At 40.8% G+C, this 27946-nt stretch overlaps 1 protein-coding gene across 5 annotated transcripts in view; it reads right to left on the reverse strand.

Moving 5' to 3' along the window:
• EPHA7 (EPH receptor A7) overlaps positions 1-22335 on the reverse strand; it is a 170773-nt gene extending 148438 nt beyond the window's left edge. For 4 of the 5 annotated variants that reach the window (XM_075087303.1, XM_075087300.1, XM_075087299.1 and 1 more), the window contains exons 1-3: positions 21948-22335; positions 17659-17723; positions 12528-13197 (exon numbers count right to left, since the gene is read on the reverse strand). In XM_075087303.1, coding sequence (XP_074943404.1) covers positions 12528-13197; positions 17659-17723; positions 21948-22044 — 832 coding nt within the window. In that variant the 5' untranslated portion in view covers positions 22045-22335. Of the gene's footprint in view, positions 1-12527; positions 13198-17658; positions 17724-18178; positions 18269-21947 lie in introns of those variants that run through there. The other variant, XM_075087301.1, reaches the window with a different exon arrangement.
• Positions 22336-27946: the final 5611 nt, after the last annotated feature.

Raw genomic sequence — 27946 nt, forward strand, 5'->3', positions numbered from 1 at the left:
TCTGTAAACACATTACTGACTCAGTGAAATGGAGAGAACTGGTATGACCGCAGATATTTAAAACTCATTTCTGAAGAGACTGAAGAGATTGTAGAGATTGCAAGACTGCAAAGCTTCTTCCATCTCTGCATTTGAATGTAATATAAATCAGGGTTTGGGGATTTTCTTTCTCCTGAAGAAGAAATTACATTAGTATATATCCATTAGGTAAGTACATACAGCACTTTATAAAGCAACATCCAAAAATATTGGTTCAATCTGAATGCTTAAGCACCTCAGGCACGCACAGCTAGAAACAGCACGACTGCACGTTACCCAGTATTTACTAGATCAAACTGGACTCTTCTTAACTGACGATCATGGTGCTAGAAAGCTAAGGTTTAACTTACAAATTGAGTGAATCTAGGATACATGGAAGGATAACCTCCCTTTAGAAAGCAGGGCAGCCCAAGCAAAAGAACTTTCTGTGTACGTGCAGCTGATCTGTAACATTTGTATGTGTTCAGATGACCTGAGCAGCCTGTTTCTGCATAGTCCCAGAACACGTCCATCAATCAACGTCAACATTCTTCCAAGCTCCTCTTTGACTGGCAACTGACAGTCAGTTATCTCCTGAATGTTAATTAATAATGAATACCCTTGTCACTGCTTAAACACACAAAGTGTCTTTAAATGGTGGAATTTAAAAAATGGGGTTTGTTCTGTGAGAACAGGGATTGTATTTTCATTTAGTCCTTGTATTAAGAAGAGAAATAAAATTCTCCACTTAAAGATTGTATATCATTTGTACTATCAACATGTGTTTTATTTTCTAAAAAACACTAATCTCTACCTGTGTCATACGGTTTTGAATTTTATACTCCAGGATACATGAATTTTACAAGGGTAATACACAATACAGTGACTATGTAGCTCTATATATGACAGAAAATCTTTAAGACAAAAGATCAAAAGTAGGCATGTTGTTGTCTCCTTCTCTGTCACACTCACACAGGAAAAAGAGAAAGTGTTTTAAAAAGATGTTATTTCTCTCCCTCATTTACTGGCGTTATTCACTAGCAATTCCACTGATGAGACTTTTTTAATAAAAGGCCAAATAGAGACTTATTTCAACTGACAAACGAAAGCAGACAGACAAGCATACACATCGTAAAGCCAAAGAATTCCCCCTTTTAATCAGAAAATTAAGTGATAAGCAACTAATGATAAGTGAAAGTGAACAGCAGAGACAGTCACAGATCACAGACTATTCTATTCCATTTGCACTGGGGGACATGATTTTCAACCCCACTTATGATTTTAAGCACATGATACTTTCACACTTCTCATCAGCAGGCTGTAGGTTAAATCTGGCTAAGACTTCCATAGGTGAGATAATTAGGTGACAATGTGGAGCCTTAGGATTTACTAACAGTTAAAACGATGTCCACTTCCTTTAGGTACCATTTGGGGAGATTTTATCAGCACTTCTTTTCCTAGTTAGTGTCAGTAAAACTGCCCACACTTTGAAAGTTGTCTATTTGTCTGTGTAAACATATTGTCATTACACAGTCAACACAAAACCACATCACAATTATAATATATTCAAGAAAGAAAATAATGAATGTTAGTTTTTACTGAAGAGCTACCAACGCGGAACAAAACTTTTTGATAAGTTGGACAAAAATTAAAATGGAGTTATCTAATTTATTTACTGTGCAAATAAATTGATCAAGGAAAAATATGTTGATATTTTGAAACATGAGTAATCAAACATCCAAGGTTCAATGTTTGATTTCAGCTAAGAGACTATCATGGGCCTGATCCAAGACAACAAAATGAAGTAAGAATACCCTCTCTTCAGTATGATTCCAATCACATTCCAAAATTATTGCTATTCAGCAATTAAAAAAGAAATACCTAAGATTATCTTAAAAAAAATGTTTCTTTTTCTTTCTAGTTACATTTTCTTATTTGATATTTTAAGACTTCAAACAAAACTGTATGTTCTAACAGAAAAAAGAAAAAAGATCAATATGTCTCCATTTGCTTTGACATATCAACAAATCACTCTTATAAACAAAAGAAAAATCAGTAGAACATTTTCTCCAGTTCTATCATTCACCCCAGAAATATATGCATATATATAGTGCAAATAAATGGATCAAGACAAAAATATTTTAACATTTTGAAACATGAGAGCTCAAACATCCAAAGTTAAATGTTCTGTATTTTTTTTTATATGTGTGTGTGCACCCGTATGTGTTAAATATAGGCATACATAGAAAGTTCAGAACCTAAGAGACTGAAACCCATTATTCTTTATGAATGGTTCTAACTGCTAGACTATGGGAAGAAGTTTCAGCAGGGGCTAATAAAAACTACTAACAATGACTGCATGTTGGTTAATGGGCATGCCATATTTGAAGCAGGAGATCCAAGTTCAAATTCTCCACAGCAGGAAAAATAATTGACCTAAGTTTGGAAAACTTGAGTTGAGTTAGATCATGTAAATATGATCAGCGATCACAGCCAGATGTTGCCCACTCAGACCATATTCCACAGACAAAATTTTGAACATGTAATTTGTTCCAGCACCAACAGGGCTGAGCCATTTGACACACAAACGGCTAAGCTTTTAGGAATACAGTGAACTTTACTTATAGAATCTCAATGGCCAACATTCTTCAAGCATTTTCATCGTAGCTAAGCAAGGGCTTCAAGATTTTAAATTAGAGATTTAATAAGATTTTCAACACCAACTACGTCCCTCTGTGGGTGTAAATGGATTGATTCAAATAGGCCGCGTAGACATTCATGAAATGTTCTCAATCATTTGTTCTCAATATCTACCCATAGAATGGTTTAGTGTAGAAAAAGATGGTACATTCAGGAAGTTCAAAGAATGCTATGCTTACTACTAATAAATTAACACTGACGAGTAAACTGAGAAACTGCGGGACTTGGAGGGTTGGAGGCCATAGGCAGTACCAAGTTTTCAGGTGGAGTGGATCAGGTCATTAATCCAAGCTCCAGACAACTCCTGAGTTTTTCCTTGATGGTCCATCAGTAGTGGATGGAGAACTCTGACATCCTGCCCCTCTCCTACAGAGGGGTTTAGACTTCTATAGAGAAATATGCACATGTACACTATGCCATAAGACTAGAACAAAAGTGCATACATGATCATTTGAGAAAAATAAGCTCTATCAAGAATCAGGGGACTCTTGCAATTTAGCCACACCGTGATGACATATCCAGTAAGGTGAAGGGAATATAGAGCAGGTCACATGCATATGGCTATGTGAAGCCCACCATATTAGTTACCTGCCAGAAGATCTCCAAGTATCACTTTCAAGGGCCACCCTAGTTCAATCCACTGTGTTCAATCTACGTGAAAAATTAATACCAGCCATCTAGGCTGGGTGATATTTCATATTCACTAAATGTAAGGAAAGAATAATGAAAAGTTATATCCATTAATTATCCTAGGGATTATACAACTCATGTATCATCAGTGGAATTTCTGAGTCCCATTTATATTAACTTCTCTGTACACATTTATACCAACAACTAATCAAACATGCATGTAAATATGTTTCGTCAACATAAAAGCTTTATGTTTATGTATATGCTTACAGTTACGCAAAACTTTAGCACTGTCCTCAGTGTGAAAATATCAACATACGATGTTACTCTCATTGAGTTAACAGGATTCTTGCCATTAAGTTCTAGGGATGATGCCTTAGCCCACAGTCCTATGGACAGTTTTCTGCATTAGGCATTATTTCCTTCAAATGGTCATAAACTTGCTCATGGAAAAATAGGAGCCCCGTTTTTACACTTTCTACAGCACTTTATTTATGGTAATACATACTATCACGAAATTTTTGTTCAAAACAAAAAAAAAATATCAGTAGCCAGCCAGTAAGCCAGGGCTCTAGACTTGCACCAGCTTCTCAAAATTGGACCCTTAACTTATTTCACAATTACAGCAAGAAATAATCTTTGCATTTATGTATATTAAACACATTGCAAAATAATAGCAGTAATTATATTTCTTAATCATGTACTTCCTTTTTATCCATCTATCACACACATTTGAGGTATGTCAGGTGCCAGAAAATACTAATAATTACAGTTAATTAGACTTTTATTAGAAAATTCTTTATATTATTATTGCAGAAGAGAGACTTGTCTTGCCAAGGGTCACATGTAACTAATCCAAACCATAAAATTATGAAGTTGAAGTATCAATTTACCTTGGGTAGAAAACCCTGATGTTTTTTACAGACGTGAACAACTTTATCCTCCTTAGGATAGGCAGTGGGGTCACACAGCTAAAGCAAGCTATACAGGTACATGAATTGACAGGATCAGGACTCTAAAAGTATAATAATTAAGCCTAATTCTTATCTCACACAGGTTTTATACTTGGTTGCCTTTTTTACTCTGAATTATAAATTAGCTTACTATTAAGCCAAATTCCCTAAAATGCATATAGCTTCTAAAAGATAATTTTTCCTAAAAGGAAAATCTCTTCCTAATGGAGAAAAACAGAAGTAAAGAAAAAAGCTTTAAATACTGAAGGCTGCTCTCTAGTGTGTTCGCATGTTGTGTTTATTAGGGAGACTTGATGAAGTCAGAACCAGTCATTAATGGAAAAGTACATGAGAATAATCCTTCACAAGAGACACCCTGGTGAAATCACTGGACAAACTGCTGATGTGACTGAGCACAAGAAATTAAATATTAAATTCCTCCAGAAAAGATAGTTTCTGCTGTTCACTTTTACATATAACATATTTTTCATTAATATTAGGGACAAGAGAACACACTGGAACAGATACAGGCAACAAAGATTAGGAAGCTCACAGGGATAAAAGCAGCTCTAAGTAAAGAGCAGACAGTTCATAAAACTGTCTTAAATATATTTGCTATCGCTGCTGTTTTCTCAATAATGCAAGGTTATAGAAGAATTCAGATATATCATCCTGTAAAGAGAGGTTACTTTTTATTAAATTAAAGATGGGTAATCCTGAATTAAACAGTGAACCTGCCTTTTCTTCTTTTTTCTGCTTGATGCCACAACATTCTGTGAAGGCTTGCAGTAGAAAACATTTGCATAATTTTCCTGTCAGGTGAACCATGTTTGGCTTTTGATATGGTCCCTGAACATACTTTTCTAATTCTTTTAAGGAAACCCCTTACAATTTGTTTTATTCTTAACTTGGTTTCCTTAAGTTTTTGTTAACAAAATTGTATTTACAGTATTTGTATGGGGAAAAACCCAACACAGCTTTGATGTAAAGGACGTGTATGTATTGAGTATGTATGCTTCGAAAGACCCGTTTTGTCTTTGAAGATATTAATTTGTAAATGTTTTCAATTTTAAAAGTGTTAATCCACAAGCAGTGTACAGCTTATTGTTTTTAATAACTAAATTAGGATTGCAGACAGAGCTTGCACAGTACAGGGAAAACACCAAGATTTAACACTGAGAAGTCAGGAAGGAACAATTAACGTTTACACTGTGGTTCAAGTGGTAATAAGCATGATACTAACTGAAAACCCACATAAAGAGAAAACTATCTATCTCCACTGCTTCCCAAGTAAAAACAGACAGGTATTTTTAAAGATTTAATACTGCTTGATATATATATAAACTGCTGGGGTGCGGGGGGCGAATATTTTCATGATAACAGAGGAAGTTTGGGATGCAGAAAAATTCAAAACCTAATCTAGTTAAGCAAACATTTTGTTCACATAATTTTTATTTTCTTTCAACTTCAGTACCAAATGTGGATCTCTCTATGTTTGTCCCACTTCTCAAGTAAGAACCTCCACTTCACTCCTTTGCTTAAGGCTCTGTGTTTTCAGAGAACGATTTCTACCTTGAACTGCACAGTTTGCTTGAACAGCTTTTAAGCACATTTCACCATCCATATAATAGATGGCTTACAGAGACATAAAGTAGATTAAACACTTATTAACACGTTCCTCTCTTCTGTGATCAGTTCTTCCATTAAACGATCTCTACTTTCAATTTCTCTGCAACCTACTAACTCTCCTTTTTTCAGTTCCCAGAATCTTGTTTCCTAGCTGGGGAGTTTGGGGTTTTTTTCTTCTTTTTTTTTTGTTTGGTTTTTGTTTGTTTAAAGTTAACAGTCATATTTAATGGAATGCATGTATACTTGAGATTCCCCTAACAATGATTATGTGTGTCACCTCTCCATTTGTACTCAGAAATGAAAGAATGTTTAAATTTATTTTTAGTGGCTTCATTCTCAGAGGCTAACAGAAAACCGGTGGGGGGGGTGGGGGTGGGGGGTGGAGGAAGAACAAACCCAATCCTCAGAATTTCCAAGCAAACCAGTTGCTTTTTCATCTAGGAAAATCTTTTCTACTTAGAAAAGTATAACAAAACAGTTGCGTGCCTATTGCACCTTTCATAAAAGAATTCTGGGCAGAAAAGTTTGTTTCAGAAACAAGATATATGGTTTTGGGCAACAGACTTGACACGATGAGATTCCATTTCTAAATACCAACTAAAGCTTCATTTAGAATGAAGAGAAATCGACTTTACGGCTCAGGAGTTAACAACCCAGCTGTTGAGCAACCATAGCTAATTCAGCAGTGGCATCCCAGACCTGTAAAAAGACAGCTTTAGTGCTTCCTCTGTAACTAAAGGAGAAATTACTAAGATTCTGTTAGATTTCATTGCTGGCTTTGTTTTGTTTCCAAAATCTGTGCACAGCAATGAATCTGACAAAAAGGGGGAAAAAAAGTACAAAAGCTTTAGTTTAAGGAACTAATATCTGGCAACAGTATAGCAAAATGCAAAAATGAAATTAATTCCTGCAGACAACAGAATCTGGGAAGAGGAACAGAGTGGGGCAGGGAGGTAGGGGGAGAGAAGAAGAGAGGCTGGAGAAGGGAAAGAGGTCTACATTCAACTGCATTATCCCACAATTTAACTTCTAGGATCTGGGCTCCTGATTGCCCACCTGCATGTGCTATTTCACTCCTGTCAGCTCTTCCAGAGCAAAGCAACTAATGCATTGGAAACTGAACTCATCAGTAGCTCTGCAGTTAATTTTAGGGATCGCTCTGATGGCATTATGGATGAGAACTAGCTGGTTTCAATTGCCTTCACCACTTGATCACTTCAACTTAACCTCACCTTCTCACATATCTTCATCACGCACTTGAGAGAGGATGTTGTATCACCAAAACTACGATGGCTAAACCACGACAACTATAATCATACTAATCAAACTAATTCAGACACTTCAGGCAAAGGAACACTACAAAAAAAAAACCCACCTGTATCTTAGGGACAAAAGGCAACCCGGAGGAGACTGGGAACAAATTCTATGAAGCACGAAGGCACCAGTTTCTGCAGGTGATGGCTAGCTCTGACCACTGAGAACACAGCCATTTGTATGATTTAATTTGGAAAACACTTTTCAAAGAGGGTATGTTTAACAGTAGACATAGGTCCTCTCCCATTCTCTTCTCTGTGTTGACACATCTAAAACCCTGAAGGACATGAACAAAGTAGGTCAAAGAAACATGAATGACTTAGGGAGACTGCCAAATTTGTAAAAGTCACCCTCTTCAGAAACAGTTGACTGTTTAGAAAGAAAGATTTAGCAATATCTTTCTACCACATCTCACTGATGAGAAGGGCAGTCAGAAGGCTCCAGGGTGAAAGAAAGCCAAGACATTCAACTTTCTGGAAACTCCAAAGAGGGCTAGAAGCAGAAATTACAGCTCTGCTTTTCATAGTAGAAGCACCCTCAGTATTTTTGACCATCTAACTACAAGGTCTTACTTTCACCTTAAAAATATCTGGTATGTTTTTCTTAGCCCTGCTAGGATCCTTTGGAAAGATACTTACATGGTTTCAGTTTTTGTTGGGGTTTTTGTTTGTTTGTTGGGGTTTTTTTTAAATTCAATAGTTCCTATGCAGCTGTATCTGGGACCTGACATCAGATGACATTAGTCTGTCTTTAAAAAAGGACAGAAAAAATATTAAATATGTTAGGGGATTAAAAAGTAAGGAGGTAGACACTCTCCTGCTGAACTTCTGCTGGCTTCAGAGAAAATTACAAGACTCTGAGATATCCTCATTCTCTGCTCTGGTTCAGTTTGCTGAGAATACTTACATTCTCTTCCCTAGGATAATTTTGGAGGCAAATGGAAGAAAGGTAACTCTTCTTCAGAAAAGGAAACATTTAGACTCTTGGTGATACAAATGCCATTGAGAAAGTTTTCTACCATTTTGCCCCTTCTCGACAAAGTAAAACATTTTCAAGTTGAAAATGCAGGAACACCAACGTAGGCTACTCAGTCTGCAGGTCCCCCATAGCTTTTGGGTCACACTACCTCAGCTAAACTCTACACCCAATTCACAATAGGCGCAGCTTGGGCTTTTTAGAAGGGTGGTAACATATCTTACGTAATCACATAATTATGATCACATAATCACAACTTACTCACATTCCCCTTTAATTCATTGCTCTTTACTAGTAAATTTGTGGCACATCAGCTCCTAAGTGGAGTAATATTATAAAAACACAACAAAAAAGGAAACAGACAAAAAACCACAACCTTACATACTTTACCACAAATATGCCGAGCATAATGCAAATTTGGTTTCTGGATCTGTTATCAAGTAATGTTCTTCAAAGTCAAGAGATAAAAGTTTGCCCCAAGAAGAGAAAAAGAAGGAACAGATGCAGCTTGCAGTCTGGCACAGTATATAGCGCATGACAAAATTTGGAAAGAAAAGCCTGTAGCTCCTTTTTTACCTCACCAAGACAAAATGTACAAATAGCTGTAATCCCCTCCCTATTCTGGGGCCAATAAAACAACTGTTAATGCATATGGTATTATAAAATGTTTAACAGTAAAATGCACCCATTTGGCTTTCCCTAGAATTCTGAATTTTTTGACTTGGTGCCAAATCATCTATGTAATTTCTCAGTTCAGTCATATTAAGAGATGCTTCCTACCTTCTGAAATATCACTCTGCTGCTCCGATTGAATAAATTTAATTCTCTCCCTCCCCGTCCCCAACTAACATGAAACAGATGGAAAATACATTACACTAGAAGTTCTCAAAGAATTAGTTTTTCCTTCAAATACCAATCACTGATCGCAGTGTGGTCCTTACATGCACAACATATAGACTGGACTCCACTGTGAGAAAAACCTCGAAGTTAGACCTACTGGGAGTCCACTACAGTTAGTGAGAACTTTATTGGGTTTTTGTGGTTGGTTTTGTTTTTTGTTTTTTTTTTTTTTTGCCAGAACATATGCAATACATGATGTTGGAAGAACTGAATATTTCTAAGTACCTTTCTGGCTCCTTTGCTACGTACCTTTCAAGACAATCCTTTAAAATGTACAACCTCCACACCTAAGCCTAGTGACACACACCAGCAGACATCAGGTCAACACTGAGGAGCTAGCGTCCTTGCACATAAGCACAAGAATCTGCAGTTCAGAGTTCAGCTCATCTGGTTTTCTCATGCTTTTTACACCCAGCTTTAAGATTTTGCTTTAAACAGCAATTGTGAGCTCTCCGGAATTTGTGTCTCTTATGTATGTGTGTTGTCACGACAGATCACTGAGGTTGCATGGACTCCTTGGCACACCTATAGTGAGAAGGAATCAGTGTACATCTAAAAAATAGATTAATTCAGCTCGAAAGACTGAGCACTGAAGAAGGAACACACAGGAGCTCATTTCCAGATTATACCTTTCACTGCTCATGATTGTTTTCTTCCTCATCCTTCCCAGCATTACCAGTTACTTACATTCATGCAACAAAAAAAGTCTTCTGGCAACACATACAGTGCAGAGTTGTGTATAAATCAAAATTAAATTGTTTTACTATCTGTGTGTGAAATTTATTAAGTTCAGGAGAGAAGCTATATGCAAAAGGAACACGTTCTTCAATCACAGGCAGCCAATCAAGCTGGCGTAACACAAATGAAAATCCCCACTGAGTTACAGGCTGAAGAGCTATTTGGGACTACAATGTGGCCATCTACTCCTACCTTTGCTACAACACAGCCAGATGAGGTATTATTCTGTATCTTTAAAGACCTTCCTATTGTGTTAAGTTAATTCAGCTGAGCTTTAGCAAGTGTGAGAGAGGAATCACAGACTTCTGCCCATCCTGACAGAGCACAATGCTTTCTGCCATGAGTAGTCCCAAAGAAGTCACGCAGCATGCCAGGTACAAAGTATTTGCAGAAGTGAGCCCTCAGACAGGACTATAAAAGCTCTGGGTTAAGGAAGCACACGCCAACTTGCTTCTGCTTGATCTGTTACACAGCTTGACAGTAACAGCTAGCCAGTTGCATTAGTGTCAATGTTCAGATAAGTTTCTCTCAATATCTGTCACAAAAAACAGACGCGGTATCAGTGTGCCAGCTGTATTATCGGTCACTACATAGTTGATCATACTTAATAACATCCTCGAGGACAGACACGGCTAACAAGTATCACAGACAGCAATTAGTATTGTGCACCACAGTCACCCAGATCGTTCTGACTCCAAGCTGCAAACGGCGCACATGCGGCGAGCGCCTGCCTCCCACCTTTTCCCTCTCAAATACATTAACTTGCCTCAATATGGAGCCAGAGTTTGTTTTGAGACTCTTAACGGGATCACTGAAAGAAAAGAGGAAAAATACCATAAATGATCCTCTGGACTGTTTCCAGAGAAGTGTATTCTCTTAGCGATTGCTTTGGAAGCAAGCCAAAAATGGGAAGCGTTCTTGCAAATGAGCACGCTACTACACTCAAGTACATGTTATCATTTAATTCTTTTGTCAACATCAGCGTGGTTAGAAATTAAGAAGCCTGTTTAATAAACAGGTTACTTGAATTCCAGTTACCATACACCAATTTCTTCTCTTTCCGTTTCCACCATGCGCTCAGCTCTTGTCCCCCACCCACTTCCCAACATACACTGCTTTCTTTTTTGGATACTTTCTCTCCTTTATTGAAAGTCAAATAAAATTAGCCTATTAATTACATCAACCATAACTAGGTCTGTAATCAAAAGCAAGTTAACTAAGAAAAGGAAAAAAGTCAGTCACTCAAAAGAAAAATTCAAAAACCTCAAAACAGGCTTCTATGAGACACAGTGCTTAATTTTTTTAACAGCTTTAATACAGTCTACTGAATGGTTTCGTGGGGGCAGTTTTTCATATTATGATTACTCCTAATGAGATCACCCTCAGAGGCATATAAGCCCTCATCCCTTCCCAACAGAACAACGGAAGATTTGTGCAAGGCTACAAAGGCATCACATCAACTCCACTCACTTCACCTCGTACCAAATTTCATCGTAAAAACTCGTCAAGAACATAATTGTTATTTTTCCTGAGGAAAAATTATTAATAATATGATACTTTTTTTTTTTTCTTTTAGGGAGCTCATAATCCTCTGTAGGGAATTCTGAAGTCCTCACACAGACATCTTAGGCTCAGTGACTACTGCCAGCTCTGTTTTTGAGATTCTGCAGGTTTCTCCTTTTCAAAGATTTGTGGGTTGTTTTTTTTTCCAGTTTCTGACTTACAACATATCTCACCAAAAAAATGCCTGCCTATCTTACGGTAAAAAATATGATAATATATAACTCCTTGTGTCATCTTATGATAAAAATGATAGACCTTGTGTTAAATGTACGTGAAAATACCTATCTTCAAACAAACTGCCTATTGTCTTGATTTTACTGTAAGCAAAGGCAACAAAATATCCTTTGTCATGCTAAGCAGAAGAGTCTTAACACATGTAGCCCCAGTGCCAGCAATGCTAAGGGTAAGTATTACTTTGAGAATATGGGTAACTGAACTGAGTTAGAAAGCAACAACTCAGTAGTCTGATTTGCTAGTATTTTAAAAAAATCACCATGATACTCTGGCAAGCTGACAGTTTAGAGTTAGTTTTATGCAAAAAGATTGTAGAAAGGAAAACGAATTTACTCAGGAAACTTGATATTCTGTTTGAAAGGTCTAAAATGATACTCTTCTGTCTGAATTTGTACGCACTTATGACACAAAATTCTAACTCAGTTTTTACTACGTGTGTATTTTTTCCACTACTAACCACACCTCATTCTTCCTCAGTTTTAGTTTCGTTATAATTCTGTCACAGACCATGTCAAATGTCAAATTGTCTAACTACTCATATTTGAGATTATTAATAAAATCTTCTCTGATAGGTATGACTTGCTCAGCAATATCATCTTAACTGGTTTAAAATGTTAACCCTGAATCTATATTTACACTTCATACAACTTTAAATTTTCTTGTTTAACTTTTAAAACACAGTATGCAACTGCTGATTTCCCTATCCAGAAGCGCCGACTGCTTTGGATTAGCCAGTGTGAAGTTTACGGATTGAGGATCCAAAAACATTAAAAGCAGACTGGTGGTGTATTTCTCTTGGAGGAAAAAAGAAAAAAAAAAAGGTCTGGTAGAACAGGACATTTACATGTTACAACAAGCTTCATGTTTACTTACGTTCACACGTGTCTCCTTTTTGCTGGTATCCTGCTTTGCAGATACATTTTCCAATAGGCACTAACCATTCTCCCTCTGCGCTGCAGTGCATCTTTGGCGAGTTCTCGGCCTCCTCCTCTGCACTACTGACGCAAGTTCCTCGTACTTCAACTAAAGAGGAAAACTCTGAGCCAGTCACTGTGTCAGGAAAAATAGCTAAGTTCTCAATGATGGACCAGCACTTCTTGTAGTAGACTTTGACAGAGACCAAAGCTATACAGGCCCCTACATCCTGAAATGCAAGATAGAATCCTTTTTTGGACAAAGGTCCAATTTCTCTCACCTCTGTGTTAAGTTTCATTTTTCTCTCCCCAAGATCACCCTGGGTAAAACTTTCATCTGCTGCAATAGTGTCTATTTTTACATATTGGTTTTCTCGGATATTCCTGCCAGTGTCGTAGTCTGTTTCATAATAATACAAGTTAAAAGTTTCTTTACAAGTCCCCAGAACTCCAGGAAGACTGTTACAATCCCTCAGAGTGAATTTCAGTTCTACAAAAATCCTTTGTGCATTGCTTTTTGCAATCCAGTTAGTCCGAAGCCAGTTGTTTTGGTTTGATTCCATCACCTGGCATACCTGGTATGTTCGTATAGGAGTGTAGTTTTCATCCAGTCCACTAATTTCTTCCCACTAAAACAATAACAAACAGTTAGTAACACAAAACAAGTACACCACCAGATGTAACTACTGCGTATTTTAAGAGGCTTCGCATAACTCGAGTCTCCTCCTTTTTTACAGTATGGCTTCATAAAAAGTAGGCTATTGTTAAAACACTCTTAAGCACCCAAATGAAGAAAATACATATTAATGCAGCTGCTGGCTTGCGCTCCCACCACACCTTTCCCACATATAAATAACTTTTGAAAAACGTTGTCGTATCGTGGGTGCAGCTGTAAAGGTGAAGCTTCAGAGAAGGCTGTTCAAACGTACCAAGTTCTGATTATACACTGGGCTCTCCTGCATTTCCTTAAGGTCATGACAGTTTTGGGTAAGCAAAGACTAAAAGGAGGGATGCAGCATCGCTTCCAGAGAAACATAAAATCAGTGAAGTCTTCGAAAAATGAAATTGCCTGGTGTTACAGTACATAAAACTTGTGCACATAAAACTTCCAGTTAAACTTTCAGTTTTATGGAAAAAACGGGACCAGATCCCGAAACTTGTGAGAAACTTGCACGGTTTTTCACTCCTGTTTCATTAAAGTGGCATGGAGAGAGAGGGCAAGAGAGAACAGACAGAACTAAAAATCTGAAGGCAAGGAAACATTTTCGTTGTACCCTTTTTGTTCAGTCCAGAAGGTAAGCAGGAGCTCCTCACCTCACATGTTGTTCAGTGGCTGCATCCATGTTAAGAGGAGCAAACTTAATTTAGTTGGGAGTTTAAATGAACCATGAGATTACATTCATAATTAAGAACAATCCACATGACTGAAAGTTCACTGGTTCAAAGCCTGGTTTTTGTTGTTTTTCCCTCTTTAGGATAAGAACTATGTAACAAACTGGTAAGCCTGTAACAGCCCCGTAGTCTTTAACGGCCTTTGGTGGCGTGGGAATTTGCACCTCCGGCAATGGCAAACCTTCCACTGAAATCAAGCAGGCGGGTCTGCCCAGGTGTAACCAAAACAATATCTGTCTTTCACCTTTTTTCACATTTCTTGTAACATTTAATTCACTGCAGAAGCCGCAGCTGTAATAAATTAGGGGTGGGGGTGGATTGAGCTATCCTCACCCGATGACACAGGCAACCATGACTTCTCCCTATGGCACTTAGCCCTCTGGCCCTGTGTCAATAATGCACTTAAGCTCACGCTTAAGATCAATGACAGTACTTATGAGCTTAATGGTAAGCATGTGCTTAAGTGCTTTGTGGGACTAGCATACTCGGCACCTCTGCAGGATGGAGCACCCACTGACATTCCTTATACCGGTAACCAAGCGTGGACAGCATTCGTTTCCCAGACTAGGAGCCATGCAGTATACGGTACTTTGCAAGCCTATTTGACAGCAAATGAGATCATTTTAATGTTGGTCTACTGCTCCAGGAAAAAGCAGATGTGACTGAATTGATGCTGAGAGTTATCACCACAAAATATATCATTGTTGCAGATGCTGAAATGCACAGAAGTTGTAAATATCAAAGCGCATTTCAGAGACCTACAGTCAATATAGACTTGGTATGTATGGTATTATATATGCATATAGTATTAAATTCTTGAAATATATTATTAAATGCTTATGGAGTTAACAGAACTGATTGCATATGGAACTGTATTAATCTCAACAGAAGAAATTCTATCTTCATAATAAATTTATTAGAGCTGAATGAGTAAGATTCCTCCCCCCATAAGAACTACTATTAACAAGGAGAGGAAAAAAAAAAAGGGTCCTGAACTGAGGGTTTTGGCTCTGCTACACTGAAAAAACAACAACAAGCAAACAAAACAAAACCCAAAACACACAAACAAAACCATAACAACCCCCTCCAAAAAAACCCAAACAAAACAAGCAAACAAAAAACCTAAAACAAAAAAAAAAACCACAAAAAAGGGCATGAAGCCTAAAATTTTACTGATCTTTATATTCTCCATTTCACATGAGGTAGTGTTGGGTTTTTTTTTTTTAGTTTGGCTTGGTTTGGGTTTGTTTGTTTGATTTTTATATCTTGTGTAAGCTGTCCTCCCTCAAAACACCAAGTCAGATAGATTCTGCAATGAGATATTCTAGTCATATGACGTATCGTATCTTTGAAGTGAAAGTAACTCTAACGCACCACACAACAGAATCTGACTCCTCGGGTTTTGGTGTGGAACACCCCACCAAAACAAATTCCTGCCCCCAACTGCTCCCCCCCCCCCCCCCCCCCCCAAAAAAAGCCAGAAAGTGAAACAAAAAAAAAAAAACAACAAACTAAATACATTTAATAAAATCAAACCATTTTTCATAATGCAACACAAATGAACTTTCTTAAAGTCAAAAGCCCACTACATGAGGTTAGCTAGTATTAGAGAGATTCTTCTGCTACAGTCAAGGGAAAAAATACAAAACACTGAATTCAGATAAGAAATCCTACTTTACATTATCCCTAGCATTAAACACTGAATTCTAGCTTTCCATATTTTCCCAAAGCCATGGAACATGATTTTCCTAAAAAATTAAGGAAATATGACTTATGATTCAATTCTGTAATCACAGAGCTATTATTTCAAGTAGTTTATTGGAGATGTACCTGCTTCTCTGCAAGGGAAAAAAAAATATGTCAGTACTTCAGGATATGTTTTCACCTATGCCGTCTGAGGACATGTTTCATTAAACTCTTTCTGAAGTGATCAGTTCCGTGACAGCTTTTACAGCAAGAAAATTCAACTTTTCTTTGTCCTGCTGCAACATATGGTGATATACATGCAATTCTATTTGAATGTGTCCTCTTCTATTGGTTCCAATAAAAGAAATTTTAACTTTTTAGTTATCTTAACAGTGTTTGAGATGATTGTTAGACGTAACATTTGCAGTTGAATGAGGCATTTAACGAGTGTCTGGCTGATATATTCTATATTGTGATGATGAAGTAGTTTCTCTCAAGAAGATTTTCTGTGTTTATTCCCGTGAAGACTTTATTGCATAGTAGAAAATTCAGTAATTAAAACTAGAAAGACATTTATTTTCAAAATTAACTATTAAAATGGTACTTTTATGTTAATATGCAAGCAACTATTTCTGGATGTTCTCATGCATACAAATCCAGTCATTAGTTTTGATTCACTTTTAATTCCTGATTGAAATTGGCTTCTACCTCTAAAAGTCGCCTTTTACTATTTGTTGAATTTGACTCTACTTTCATCCTTAAGTATGCTGACATGTAACACGTGTTGACATGCCTTTCATTATCTACAGGTTAGCCTAATATAATTACCACCAAGCTAATCTTTCAAACACCTCTGGTAAAAGCTTCAACCAATGCAAAACGCTAATGCCAAGGTTATCAGCCATCATATGTGTTGAGCTCACATTACATTCTTCCTGAAGTCCTTAGATTCGCTTCCAGTTTATGCTTGTATTGGTTTTACGATCTTGCTTTTAAAGAAAGACACTTTAAGATTTTCATTCTTCTTATTTAAAGGATTTGTTACACTTTTATATCCCCACTCACACTTCACGCTCTTCTGGCTCCAGTTTTCTTAATGCGCTGAAGATTAAGGGCCTGATCCCCCAAGTCCTTGTTCATGCAAGGAGTCGCAATGGATTCAGCAAGACTGCTTCCATGAGTAAGAACTGTCCATGTAATATATGATTTGTCAGACTGAGCTAATGCAGGACAATATACACATTATACCTTTCTGAAAATGTTCTTCCTCAAGGCTTGAGGAAGAAGTGTTTTTATACCACTTTTAATTGAGACCGAAAGCAGCATTTCTCAACTTTACCTATATAATAAATAAGACAACAACATCGATGTTTCTAAACTTCTCATTTTTTATAATGATGTACTTCACAATGGTACATTTCACGGAGTACCATGAGATTAATTTGTAAGCAAGCTGGAGGTGGTCTTATCCACATAATTCGTGCCTAGTTCCAGATATCAAGCTCCTCAAGACTTGGGGATGTTTCAAGTTTGGAATGTCATTTCAAACACATCTGCAGTATAAATGTTTTTATTTCAGAGCACTTCAATCTGTGCTATTCAATTACAAAGAAAACATCATAAACAAGTTTATGATCACCCATTATACAGAAAATGAAAAACATATTTTTAGAAAGTTTCTACACAGAAGTAAATCTGCTGTTTCTAAAGGAAGAAAGAAAAAATGACTTAAAATACCATGTTATAAATACACGGAGCTTTCTGTTACCGCACAAAGGATTACACTACAAAACATGAAGCTACCGAGAACATTTAGGTGAGTTTCTAAAGAGACTCTTAATTAGCTTGCACGTGTGTATGCTGTAACCTCACTGTAAATGAAAAAGCCGTAAACACTTCGTAGAATTACTGACAGAAATATGAGGGGGAGCTAGTTTAAAGCAAGCCTTTCAATTGCTTTAGGAAAATAACTGCTCATCTTTAGAAACTTTATTTTTGCCTGGAGTACTTACCCCATTGGGAGGAGAGGAAATCCATTCCAACTCTGTCTGTTGTGCTTTAGAGTCCAGCAATATTACTAAAAGATTTAAAAAAAAAGAAAAAAGAATTTCCACTGTTTGTCAAATATAAGTGGCAATATAAAATGAAAAAAAAGTCTGAATAAAAAAGTTATAAAAAGAATACAATTTTTGTATAAATTAATAGTTTTTCTTCACATTATTAAAAAAATCTGCGACCACAACTATGCATTTACATGTAAATAGATGAATAAATTATTATGTACCATCTACATATAAGCAGATATACATTAATGTTAATAGATTCATTGCTTTAATCAAAATTTTTCTTTTTTTTTTAGTGGTCTAAAGTGTTACTAAGCAGTTGTTAAATGCATGCTCCCTTCATCCTCTTTGTCATAAGAAGGACATTTCCCATATGCTGGTTATTACAATGAGCTTAAAACAAACAAATACACACCAACAGTTCAACATTTTTCCAAACTGATTTAGACAGGACTAGTCTATATCTTACCGGAGTTGCACTGCAGAAGCAATGGTCTCTTTTGGAGTTTGCAAGAAAAAAAAATATGTCCCTTAGGTGACAAAGCAGTAATTCTATAAACAAATAATAACCAGGAATACAGGAAATAAAAGACTCTGCAATTACCTCACACTTCGCATGCACAAAATACTACATACACAAAATTAGACTAATCTACTTTATGGTAATGGCTTACTAAAATCTTCATGTCATTATACCCCTGTGACACTCCTATGCAAAAAGGCATCAGTTCTAGTAGCACCACAATTATTTTCAGCTAATTTTAACCCCGTCTCCAGAAGTGGTTAATCACAGCCTAATAAACCAACTTTTTCATATTTTACAGTACATATTAGAGGTTATATTACCGATGCTCTGTTACATCCAAACATACATTTCTATATACTTCTTATATTTCAGTTGCAGCTATAAGCTTCTTTCTTAGCACATTATTGTAAGTTTCTGTAAGACTTTCAAATGGTACATATGTTAATCTATGCTATCCCAAAAAAAAAAAAAAAAGAAAAAAAAAGAAGAGTGAAATGATTACTGTAATACGTTCTTTCAAACAGCCAAAGCTGTAAAGTGATCAACCATAAATCTAGGTTTGGTACACTTTGAAGATTCTTCAAAGCTGCATATTGAACTTCATACTTCAATCTGATTAAATAAAAAGTAACATTCCTAATTTCAATCTATTCAGCACATTTTTAGCTATAAAGCTACTTATAACTTTATACACAGCATTTAAGTACCTATATTTCAGTGCATGATTTAAGGCTGTAACTTGAATCAACTTTTGTCAGTTCTTTTGAAATGGTTATAATTCTGGCTTCGGCCCTTTCTCCTAGTGGAATTTAACGCAAAACTTCAGTTAATTACTGGAAAGATGAGATGACTAAAAAAGTTATTTAAAGGTTCATACAGTAATATCTGGAACGTTAGCTGAACACAAACCGGTAGCTTCCAGGCCTATATTTCAGTAATAAAGTGGAGCTACTTATTAAGGAAGTTTGATAGTCTCTCTCTTGAAAGATTATCTGCTTATTTCATTAAGCTTGGATTCAAGGGGCTTTACTTTGTAACACTTTCTATAGAAAAACAGGTGGTGTACGTGGTGGGTTGTTAAACAACAGCGTTTATAATGGTCCTGGAAAAAAAAAGGTTCCACGAAAACTTTAACTATTTCAGCACCAGCACAACGTCCCGTGGCTGGAATTCATTATACTTTTTATTTGGCAGCAATTCTCCATCACGTAGCAACGGGTGGGCGCATCCCAGAAAGAAAAGACAACAAACAAACCAACAAAACAAACATAAAACCCTGCTCTGCAAACACCCCTTGCGAAGAAGACGTGGCGTTTCCGTGTGGCACCGAAAGTTACTGGGGAAGGGCTTGCCCGGCCGGCGGCTGATGCCGGAGAGCCCTGTGGCCGCCCGGGCTCGCTGCGCGGCGGCGGCGGGCAGCGGGGCGGGAGGGGGGCGCCGTGCTCCGCGCACCCCGCCGGCAGCGGGGCGGGGGGACAGGCACCCCCCCGGGCGCCGAGCACGCCGCGGGGAGCCGCAGCCGCCCACCCACCCACCCACCCTCCGCGGGCGCTGCGCGGAGCTGCGCGCAGGCGGCCGCGCCCCGGCGCTGAGGAGCGGGGCTTGGCGGCCGAGCGGCAGCGGAGCGCCGGCAGCGCCGTCGCCCCCGCCACACAGACGCACGCTCCCCCACCCCAGCCCGGCAGCCGCCGCTCTGGGGAGGGAGCGGCCGGGACGGCAGCCCCGGAACGGAGCCCCGAGGTCTCGTAGCCACGGGGCGCGGGGGTGGCACCTCCCCCCGCGAGGGGAGCGGTCCGCAGCGCCCCCGCCTCTGCGCTCGCCCCGAGGGTCCCGGCCGCGGCGCTGGCAGAGGGCTCCGCAGCTAACGCGGAGAGCCAGGCGGACCCTGCCCCGAGCCCCTCCAGCGTCTCACCGCGGCTTTTATTTAGCTACCGAAAGGAAACTCGGAAAACTTTTCAGCCTCTCACCCCTCATCCCTCCTCGTACCCAGCGGGGAGCGGTGGGGAAGCCACGCGGGGCTGCTGCCGCCACCGGCCCTCCGGCGAGGCCGAGGGTGAAGCTGCAAAGTTAGTCCTTTTTGCTCTGCCCCCCCCCCCCCTCCCCGCTCTTTCTTCCGCGGGAGTTTTCTGAGCTTGCAGCAGGTAGCCGGCACCAATCCCTGTCTGCCGCTCGCCCCCTCCTGACCCTCCTTTGCTAGGTTGATTTTCTCCAAACATACACACGTTATATACACACACTAATATGTATAGATGCATATACATACACATCCATATGCGTATTACACACGCTAACGCGAGGCAGACTATCGCCGGGAGGCACCGGCGCAGCCTCGATCGCGGCGCGATCTGCCGGGCAGAGCGGGGCAGGCAGCCCGCACCCTCCCTGCCTGCCTCCCTGCCTGCCTCCCTGGCCCTTCTCCGCGCCACGGCCACGCATTAGTACTCCCCGAGTGGGGATCTCTGCTTCACAGCGCCTCCAAATAAACTTTCGAAATGCTGCTTAAGGACAGGCTCTCTCCTCCTTCCCCTCCCTAACCTCGCCATCGCCGCCTTCTATTAAGGACAGAGGACATTTTAATTGAGAGGGTTTTTTTAAGCTCCAGTTACAGGCTCCAAATGGTATTTTACTGCATGCCAATGGTTTGATGAAAAATATTGACGTATCCAGCTGAGGGGGGAAAACCCCCAAACGCTTATATATGCGGAGACACCGAAAAAGCCCCTGACTCCCCCTTCCCTGTCGTCCCCCACCCTCGAAGATGGAGACAGACCTTCGCCTCTGGCTGTCAAACGCGAGCAGGGCGCACCTTTAAATAATTTCGGATTTTCTCAGCGTGAGGAAAAAGATTCCCAGATGGACTTTGTGAATTGATTTTATACACCTTTATAAAACTGCCCGTTTTCTCTCTGTGCGCGGGGGAAACAAATGTCCGGGGTTCGCCGTACACAGATACCGGCGTTGGATTGATGGGGATCGGGAAGCCCCGTTATGATACGCAGATGGTGTAAAACATCCATCCCGAAACCTCTCCCTCTCCCCGGGGGAGAGCACACACGTTGCAGAGACACGACGCCAGGCTGTATGTACCCTCTAAATGCGTGCCCAGCCTACATGGCCGGGAGGCGCAAAACTGCACCCCGATGCTGCTTCCCACGGTCTGTGCACGGCCCCGCGGGGCCGGATCGCTGCAGGTCCCCCCGGTGGGCAGTGGCGCGGAGCTGCCCCGCAGCCTCAGGACCCCACGCCGTGCCGTGCCTCCCCCGAAACGTCCCGAGCCGTGAAACTCGGCCCCCAGCCCCTGCAGCCCCCGCCCGGGGAGCAGCGAGGTAAGCCGCCCTCCCCGCACCTCGTCGGGAGGATTAAGGAAGCCACAGGAGAGTGGGGCTCCCCTACACGGATCCCCGGGCCGGGGGCTGTCTCCCCGGCCCCATGCCTCTCCATCACGTGCAAATGCCTTGCAAAGCTCATTCCTAAGAGCAAAAGCAGTTGTCCCGGTCTCTCACACATACACTCGCACACCCCCAGTGAATGCCTTGTTTTTTCCTCCCTCCCACCTCAACTAAAAAAATGTCCTTTTTGGTTTTTTTCTTTTTTTTTGGGGGGGTGACAAGCAGCTGGCAGTGGCAGGCAGGTCTTCCACTAAGCCACCACACAGACTTCGTGTACAAAAGCAATAAATAAGCCTAAACTTTTGTTTTCCGAATCACCTTACCTTCTTTTGCAGCCTGTGCCTCCCCCGTGTGTGCAAACCGGAACAGCCAGACGGAGCACAAAATAATCCAAGAAGGGAGCCTACTTTGGAAAACCATGGTGTAGGAATGGGGTGATTTTATATTTCTAGCTATATATTTCTAGATACTGCCGCTGCCGCCGCTTGGTGGGTGCTAGAGAACGGTGGAGAATTTGCTCTGCTAGTCTCTGGCTCGGCGCTCCCTCCCTCCTAGCTGCTTTTCTCCTCTTTCTTCTCCTCCTTCTTCTCCTCCTTCTCCTTCTTCTTCTTTTTCTCCTCCTCCTCCTTCTCCTTCTCCCCCTCCGCCTCCTCCGCGCCGCTGACCGGCTCCCGCACCGGGCCGGCCGCCCGCCAGCCCCGACTGCAGCCCGGCCGCCCGCGCCGCGCTGCGATAATATCAATTAGGGGGAGGGGGCGGGACCGCAGCGGCAGGACGGCCCGTCCCTCAACCTGACTGATAGCCACCGTTGGCCAACCAACAGCGATCCTCGCCGCCCGGCGGGCCGAGCCGGCGCCTGAGTCGTCGCGGCCGGGGGGGTGGGGTCGGCGGTGCCGCCCAATGAGCGCGCGGCTGTGTCGGGTTGCCGCTGGTGCCGCGGAGCCGCGAGCTGTACGCGGCGGGACGGAGGGGCCGGGCCGGGCCGGGCCGGGCCGGGCCGGGCCGGGCCGGGAGGGGAGTGGGGCGCGGGGTCCGGCCGGCATCCGGGGGCTGCCCCGCACGCCTGGAGGCCGCCGGCCGGCTGGTCCTGCGGGAGAGCGGGCCCCCCCACCCCCTGGGCTCCGTGTGCTCGCCCTGCGCCGCGGCTGCCGGGGCAGGGAGCGAGGGGCGGCCCGGCCCCAGCCCCAGCCCCAGCCCGATCCGCCGCGGCGGCGGGTCCCGGCGCTGCCCCCCGCACCGTAGCTGGGCTGAGGGTGCACCTGGGCTGCCGCCACCGAAAGGGGAACTTGAGTAGGAGCTGCGGGACGGTGCCCCGAGACACTGCCCTGCCAAAAGTCAAGTTCCTCGGGGCGGACATCACTTGGGCTCCCTTCCCTTTGTTTTATTTGGGTTTTCCGTCCTGCCTCTCCCATTTGCCCCAAACACGAAGGCGGCTAATGACAATATAGATCTTACTTTGGGGCGGTTGCTCCCCTCCCCGCACCCCGTCGGGTGGAACCTGAAGCGAGGGTAATCCACTAAACAATGAGACAATTTAAATAGGAAGGGGTGGGGGGGGAAGAGAGAAAAGAAATAAAAGGAAAGACCCGAGGGAGAGAGGAACTTGCCAAATCTCTTTTGTCAGCGCTCCCACGGGAGTGCTTTTCCCGGGGGTCCATTATGCCCCCACCCCTCCGCCTTCCCTTCCCACAACCCAGCCTTGCTCCTTCAAGGAGGGAAACAGCAGAGCGACGCGCGAACTTACCGTGCCCTGAGCGGGGGTGCGGGGCGGCGGGGGCGGTGCGGGGCGGCCGGCACGGTGCCTCCGGCGGCGGCGGCCTCGGCGGCAGCGCTCCCATCCCCGGCCGGACCGGGGCCGGGGCCGGGGCAGGGACCGGGCAGCCCCCGCGGCGGGAGGCGGCGGCCCCGCTCCGCGCCCCCTGCCCGGCCTCTGCCCCAAACTCTGCCCCGCTCACCTTCCCGGGGCTGCGGTGTGCGGCGCGGAGCTGGCTCTGTACGGCTCGCTTCAAAGTGCGTCGCCGTGTCCTTTCGGAGAGTGGAAACGCGATGTAAACGGAATGAGTGATTATTGTCTTGGAAGCAGGCGAAGGCAGCGAAGCGCAGGGGGTTTAATTGCAATTCCGTGGCAAGATTATGCGAGAGTCTGAAACAATCCTCGCGCAAATGGGGACGCGGATACCGAAAATGTTATGCCATAAATGGAAATTTAAATTGGGGGTGGGGGGTGTCTATAGGATCTTTAGGTAAATAAAGCAAAATTAGAATTAAAAATTATTATTATTAGTAGTAGTAATAATAATAGCAATAATAGTAATAGTAATACGCTCAGCATGGCCGGATAAACAGCCACCATACTCCGGGCTTTGAGCACTTTCCCTGTGGTCTCCTCGTTACTTCTGAGAATGGTGTGGAGGTAGCCTCAAAAATGCGCTGTATTCCTATCACTTGCTGAATAATTATTGCTCATGGCTTAGAATGTGGCACTTTATGCGTTTCATTCAGAATGCTCTTGATAATCTGGATGCTGTGATGAGTGTAGGCAAAGTGTGCACTCTTGATTCTCTCGTCCTCTCTCATCTGTCATTCCCATCCTCATACGTGCATACTCAGAAAGAGGAGCTGTACCAAACAGTGAGTTTGCTCATCATCTTTTAAAAATACTTTTGTTTTAAATGCTTACATGCAGGTATTTTGTAACTTCCTTGCAAGTTTTCATAGGTGAAGTTAGTTTTCATGTGGCATATGTTGTAACAGTGATTAAAGCAGATGTAGGAAGACCTTAACATAGTCAGTCCTCTACAATTTCCTGGCATAAAGTGCAGGATTTTCACTACAACATCATTAACCCAGAAAGACCATTGTTATCCTACAGATTGTGTTTAAAAAAGAAGTTATTTGTATTGAGACTTTGAATGACTACGTTCATAAAAACGCAGGAACTTACTAAATGAACAAACTGATAGGAGAAAGGCTCAAATGCTAATGAGATATATCCATGTCCTGCATATAGTATTAGGCCAGACACTTATTTCCCTCATCACCTGCATTTATACAGGCTATATTGTACTATATTGTACAGTCTAATATTGTGTGTGTGTAATATGTGACTAGGGTCTGTACACATACAAAGATACTTACAATTATGCAAATTCATTAACCACACAAAGGATATATGGGCACATGACTGAGAGGATAAAGAAATAAAATAAGAGATTTCAGGGTGTATATTTCTCTTCCTGATAACTCATTTTAAATGCCTTGTCTTCCTGATAATCATAAATTGAGCTAAATATGATATATGTACTGCTTCCTTGAAACAGTTGTGGATGTGTTTACAGTTACATCAAAATAATCCATATACATTAAAAGGGTATATTACAGTGGTTTATTTTTTTTTTTTAATTGTGCTTCTTACACATTAATTCTTTGTGAAATTCATTCAGAATTTGAAATCTTTTTTAGTTAATTTGGTATTTTCCTTTTTGCTCTGCTTCTTTGCAGTGTTTTCTAATACTTCATTGTATTCTGTAGGATGCACAGCCTGTGTAGCATCTCACCCAGCTGAGCATTGGATCTTCTGCGAACAAAAGCAGAAAAGAGAAATATTACAACTGAACAAAAATACTAAAGGTAAATGGACCACAACCTTCAGATTTGGTACCAAAGTCTCTGAGAGAAGAAGTAAAAAGGGAAAAAGGAAGTAAAAAAAAAAGCAACTGGGAACTTCATTCAACTCAATGTGTTACAATTCAGACACCATCAAAGTAAATGGTTAACTGGAACAGAACAACGTAGTCAAAATTACTAATGTTGGGGTTTGGGTTTTTTTTTCTGTTTTGTCCTTTTTTTCTTACTCAAAATCTGTAGGCCAGAATCTGCTTTTTATTTAAACTGGCGCATTGTCAGAATGGCTTTCTTGATATCACCTAGCTTCCCTATACTGATACTAGCTTGATACAAGCTGAGCTTCCCTATATTGAATTGCAAAGGTCTAAGCAGACTTTGGGGAAATATTTAAAGAATTTTCTTCTTAAAATTGGCTAACTCCACATACTTCAATCTGAAATTGCTATAAAAGAAATATGAGATCAATTCTAAGGCTAAACAAGCATACATAAGGAAATGAACATGGGTTGAAAGTAGTTATAAAATTATGTATTCACAAATTCCCTTTTTGCAGGATTCAGACATTCTTTCCTGGCTACTCTGTGCAGGGCTGAATCAAAATTGCAATAGTTTCAAAAAGGTGTTGAAGGTTAGCCTCAGACATAGTTTATGAAATTATATTGAGTCTTGGTTATCTCCACACAAGAATGATCCTTAAAATGGGTTTTGACCTAAAACATTTGAATTGTGTTTTACAGTAGTAAAAGTACAAATTAGGCTTAAGTAATACATGAATATTTTTTTAAACCCTGAATTTGGTCATTTGTGATCACAATCTAAGCAATCCTCTATGTGTGCACAAGATTTTCTATGAAATATGCAGTTTTGTACATTTTTTGACTTTTTTTTGTTGATTTTTTTAATATAAAAATGCAGTGGGTTCATGATATTTGACTTTTAAGTAATATGGTTACGATAAAGCTGTATATGAGACTTTGCATTTATTCTTCCAGATGTAATAGCGCTTATATTCCAAACCTGGACCAGAGATGAATTTTCCATACAGTGTCAATTTCAGATCTTCAGGTGGATTTATAGGTCAGAGTAGGTCTATTATAGTAAAGAAGGCAATGCATTAAATAAATATTACTTGTTCATGAAGAAACTGTAGAGAATTGGGACTGGTTTGTTTGAAAAGCATGCTCATATAAGAAGTCCTTCTTATAGTTGAAATTTCGGTTTGGTTTCTTTTTTTTTTTTTTTAACTATTTTAGTTAGCACAAATCAAAAATAGTGCTATAAAGCTTCACACTTTAAAGTTTTTACATACATCAGAATGGTAATAACAATTCACTGACAAATTTTCTCTTGTGGGACTTGAAGTCATACACTGTGCTAAACAGATACTTAGATTCTGGTTTTGAAATCTATGAATTTTCAATACACTTGAAAAGCACTGTCCGGAAATAGAGATAAGATGGTGTATCAACTTGCCATTTAATGGAAATGATTCTGCATTCTGTATACATATAGCATATTCTATATACATATACATATTCTATGTTCAATAGAATCTGCATTCTATAGAACAACACAAATTAAATTCATGCTAAATACATATGTGAACATGAAATGCCATTTCCTTTCCCAAGGAACAGCAGCAAAGACTTGTATGAGGTCCAAAAATATGCTGCATCTGGGTCCTGTAAGACTGCTTCCACTGATAAATCTGAATTTGAAAACTGTTTTACTGAGGAACAAGAGCTTTTGGAGAATATACTGTCTCTGTGTTGATCACTCTTCAGAGTCTGTTAGTGTATCTCGTTGTGCTGTGGACCTTCCCCTGGGAAGCCCAAGCAAGGCAAGCCGGTGCCATCATCCTGCAACAGCATCTGGAGATTTTCTGAAAGGAGATCATTTCCATTGCTCACCTATGAATTAAAGGAATGCCTTTTTGTCCAGGTGCAACAAGAATCAACCACGCACATAATATGTTGTTGACTTCAATACTCTTTAAGATTCAAAGTTTCAGTTTTGTCGTGCTAAAAATTTCTCACAGGAGCCTGACCATAATGGTAGTTAATTCTTATTTTAGTTAATTAGTTGTAAATTGTAGATAAACTCTAGCAATATGCTCCAGTGAGGTTAGTATCTTCCTGTTCTTCCTCAGTACAAGTGACATCTGATCGCTTCCATCTGTGACAGTCCTAGACTCTTATTTCAGCCCAGCTGAGGTGAAAAATCAGACCCAGTAGATTTCCTGTTTCCATATATTACCTCCTCTTACAGTCAGTCTCAATCTCTCAATTTCCTTATGGTTCTGTGAAAGAGCACGGAAGGGAAAAAAAAAAAATTAAAAACCTCTCCTCTCAATCTCCCTTCTGTGTTAGGAAGTAGGAGGGGGAAGGATAAAAGAACAGATGCAATAACCTTTATTTAGTTCTGAAAGATAAACTACAGATTGCAATGGCAGGAGTTCCAGTGCTTTCACCTCTAGATCCAGGAAGCGTTGTGATGTGGAGCATCACTACTGACAGGAAAGCTGCCAAAATGTATGGGAGAAGGTGTTCTTGAAGTAGAATAATTTAAGAATTCCATCCCTCAGGAGTATAACCCTCTGCAGATTTCCCTCTTTGACATCTTTCACATATTCTCATACTCCGTCAAGTTTCCATGAGCATATACTGCCACGTCTATCCTGGTCCGTAGATACACC

Source organism: Phalacrocorax aristotelis, chromosome 3 (assembly GCF_949628215.1).
Source record: "Phalacrocorax aristotelis chromosome 3, bGulAri2.1, whole genome shotgun sequence".
Lineage (NCBI taxonomy): Eukaryota > Metazoa > Chordata > Aves > Suliformes > Phalacrocoracidae > Phalacrocorax > Phalacrocorax aristotelis.